The sequence below is a fragment of the Eublepharis macularius genome, chromosome 3 (genome assembly GCF_028583425.1).
Source record: "Eublepharis macularius isolate TG4126 chromosome 3, MPM_Emac_v1.0, whole genome shotgun sequence".
Classification (NCBI taxonomy): Eukaryota; Metazoa; Chordata; class Lepidosauria; order Squamata; family Eublepharidae; genus Eublepharis; species Eublepharis macularius.
In genome coordinates, this window is record NC_072792.1 from 104,998,521 (window position 1) to 105,000,791 (window position 2,271).

The 2,271-nt window shown below is 61.3% G+C and overlaps 1 protein-coding gene across 1 annotated transcript; it reads right to left on the reverse strand.

Moving 5' to 3' along the window:
• Positions 1–507: 507 nt before the first annotated feature.
• LOC129326252 (proline-rich protein 2-like) lies at positions 508–1,329 on the reverse strand. Its single transcript, XM_054974415.1, has one exon. It carries the CDS (start codon positions 1,327–1,329, stop codon positions 508–510), a length of 822 nt encoding a protein of 273 aa, XP_054830390.1.
• Positions 1,330–2,271: the final 942 nt, after the last annotated feature.

Sequence of the window (2,271 nt, forward strand, 5' to 3'; positions counted from 1 at the left end):
GCGTCTGGAGACATCCTTCCTGTGAAATAGAGAAATGCCCGCCCTGCGAGGCAGTCTGCCAGTCAGCTCCCAGGCGGCATTGGGTGGGTGGGCCTGCCCCCGGCCCCCGGCCCCGAGCCCCCGGCCCCCCACCCTCTGTCCCTGGCCCCCCGCCTCCTGCCCCCCACCCCCGCCATGATCCCAGGCAGACACCCGTCGGCGCGCTGCTGGGCCCGCCCCGCCCAACTTCCGAGACAGGACGAGATCAGGCGTGCCTGGGAAGGCTGGCCCTAGGAGTGGGGGGGGTGCCACAAACCCTGGCACCAGCCCAAAGTCGCCACACCAGCCAAGCTCCGCCATGGCACCCTGCCCCAGGCCATACCGCCAGCCCGCCGCCGCGAACTCGCTCTGTCCCTTGCCACCTATTGCGAGACAAATAAGCCCCCCAGTGGACCACAGCCCCGGGAGGATGGCCAAGGCGGTGGGGGGAGTCCTGCTGTGGGGTGGCTGAGGCGGGCTTGGAGCGGCCTACCTTGCCGCAGCAGGCCCCGGCCTGGGGCCGTGACCAATGCCGTGCCGCCGCCCAGGAAAGCCTGGGTCTCGCTGCGGGCTGGCGGTGGCCTCGCAGGCCCACTCAGGCAGCCACTGGGCAGCACCCGGGCAGCCCCCCCATGCCGCTACCACTGGGAAGGCCCCCCAGGGGGTCTGAGCCCCATTGCGGGCCGGGCACCGCTGCGCCGGCCCACCCCAGCGGCGGCCGGGCAGCCCGCCCCCGCGCCGCCACCGAAGAGGGATCCCGGGGCCCGCAGCAAAGGTGTGGGCCGCCCGTGGCCGTGGCAGCCTGCTCGGGTGGCGGCCAGGCCTCCCGCCTGTGCTGCCAACAAGGAAGGGCCCCTGGAGGACAAAGGCATGGGCCACCCGCAGCCATGGCTGCCCGCTCGGGTGGCAGCCGGGCCGCCTGCCCACGCCGTCACCACGGAAGGGTCCCCGGGGACAAAGGCGCGGGCCAGCCACGGCTGCGGCGGCATGCTCAGGCAGTGGCCGGGCCGCCTGCCTGCACCGCTGCCGAGGAAGGCCCCCGGGGCCTGAGCCAGGGGCACAGGCCAGCCGCAGCCGCGCCGGCCCACCCAGCCAGCGGCTGGGCAGCCCGCCCCGTGCCGCCACCGAGGAAGGCCCCCGGGGCCTGAAGTGAAGGCGCGGGCTGGCCACGGCCACGCCGGCCCGCTTTGGCGGCGGCCGGGCAGCCCGCCCGCGCTGCCACCGAGGAAGGACCCTGGGGCCTGCAGCGAAGGTGCGGGCTGGCCACAGCCACGGCGGCCCGCTCGGGTGGCGGCCGGGCGGCCCGCCCATGCCGCTGCCGAGGAAAGACTCCTGGGGCCTGCTGCAAAGGCGCGGGCCGACCGCGGCTGCGGTGGCCACCCGGGCAGCAGCTGGGCAGCTCGCTCCCACCACTGGTGAGGAAGGGCCCTGTGGGCCTATTTCTTGTGTCTTCCATTTCTGCGCATACAAAAGTCTTGCCGCTGCTGTCATGTAAAATAACAATGTTCTGTGCTGCATTGGAACTGTCTCCATTCCCAAGTTCAGTAGCAACAGTTCTGGGTTCTTATTTATTTGTATTTGTAAAATCTCATTTATTACTTCAATTATTTCTCCCCAGTACTGTTTAGCTACTTCACATGTCCACCACATATGATATAATGATCCTTCATGTTTTTTACATTTCCAGCACTTGTCTGACATGTTGGTATTTCCTAGCGCAATTTTCTTTGGTGTTAAATACCATCTGTAAATCATTTTATACACATTCTCTTTAATGTTCGTACAAGTTGAAATCTTCACTGTATTTTTCCATAGGTATTCCCATGCTTCCATTGTTATTTCTTTGTGAAAATTTATTGCCCACTTCACCATCTGGACTTTTACTGTTTCATCCACCATAGACCATTTTAAAAGTAATTTGTAAATCTTGGATATTTCTTTCTTGCCTTCCTGTAATAACACTTCCTCTAACTCCGAATTTTCCAATCTTATTCCTCCTCTCTGGCAGTCCGCATTACAAAGGTCTCTAATCTGTCTGTACTGGAACCATCCATAACAAGGAGACAATTCTTCTTCTGTCTTTATTCTCAGTTTTGAATATTGTATTTGTGTAATCTCCTTGTAAGTTAGACATTGCTGTTCATTGTCGACAGTTCTCGGATCTATTACTTCATATGGAACCACCCATGAAGGAATTCCATCTTCCATTTACAACTTGTATTTTTTCCAGACCGTGAAGAGGCTTCTCCGAAT

What these genes read in the sequence shown, in the direction of transcription:
- LOC129326252 (XM_054974415.1), bottom strand. Translation starts at nt 1,329, where the DNA reads ATGGGCGGGCCGCCCGGCCGCCACCCGAGCGGGCCGCCGTGGCTGTGG.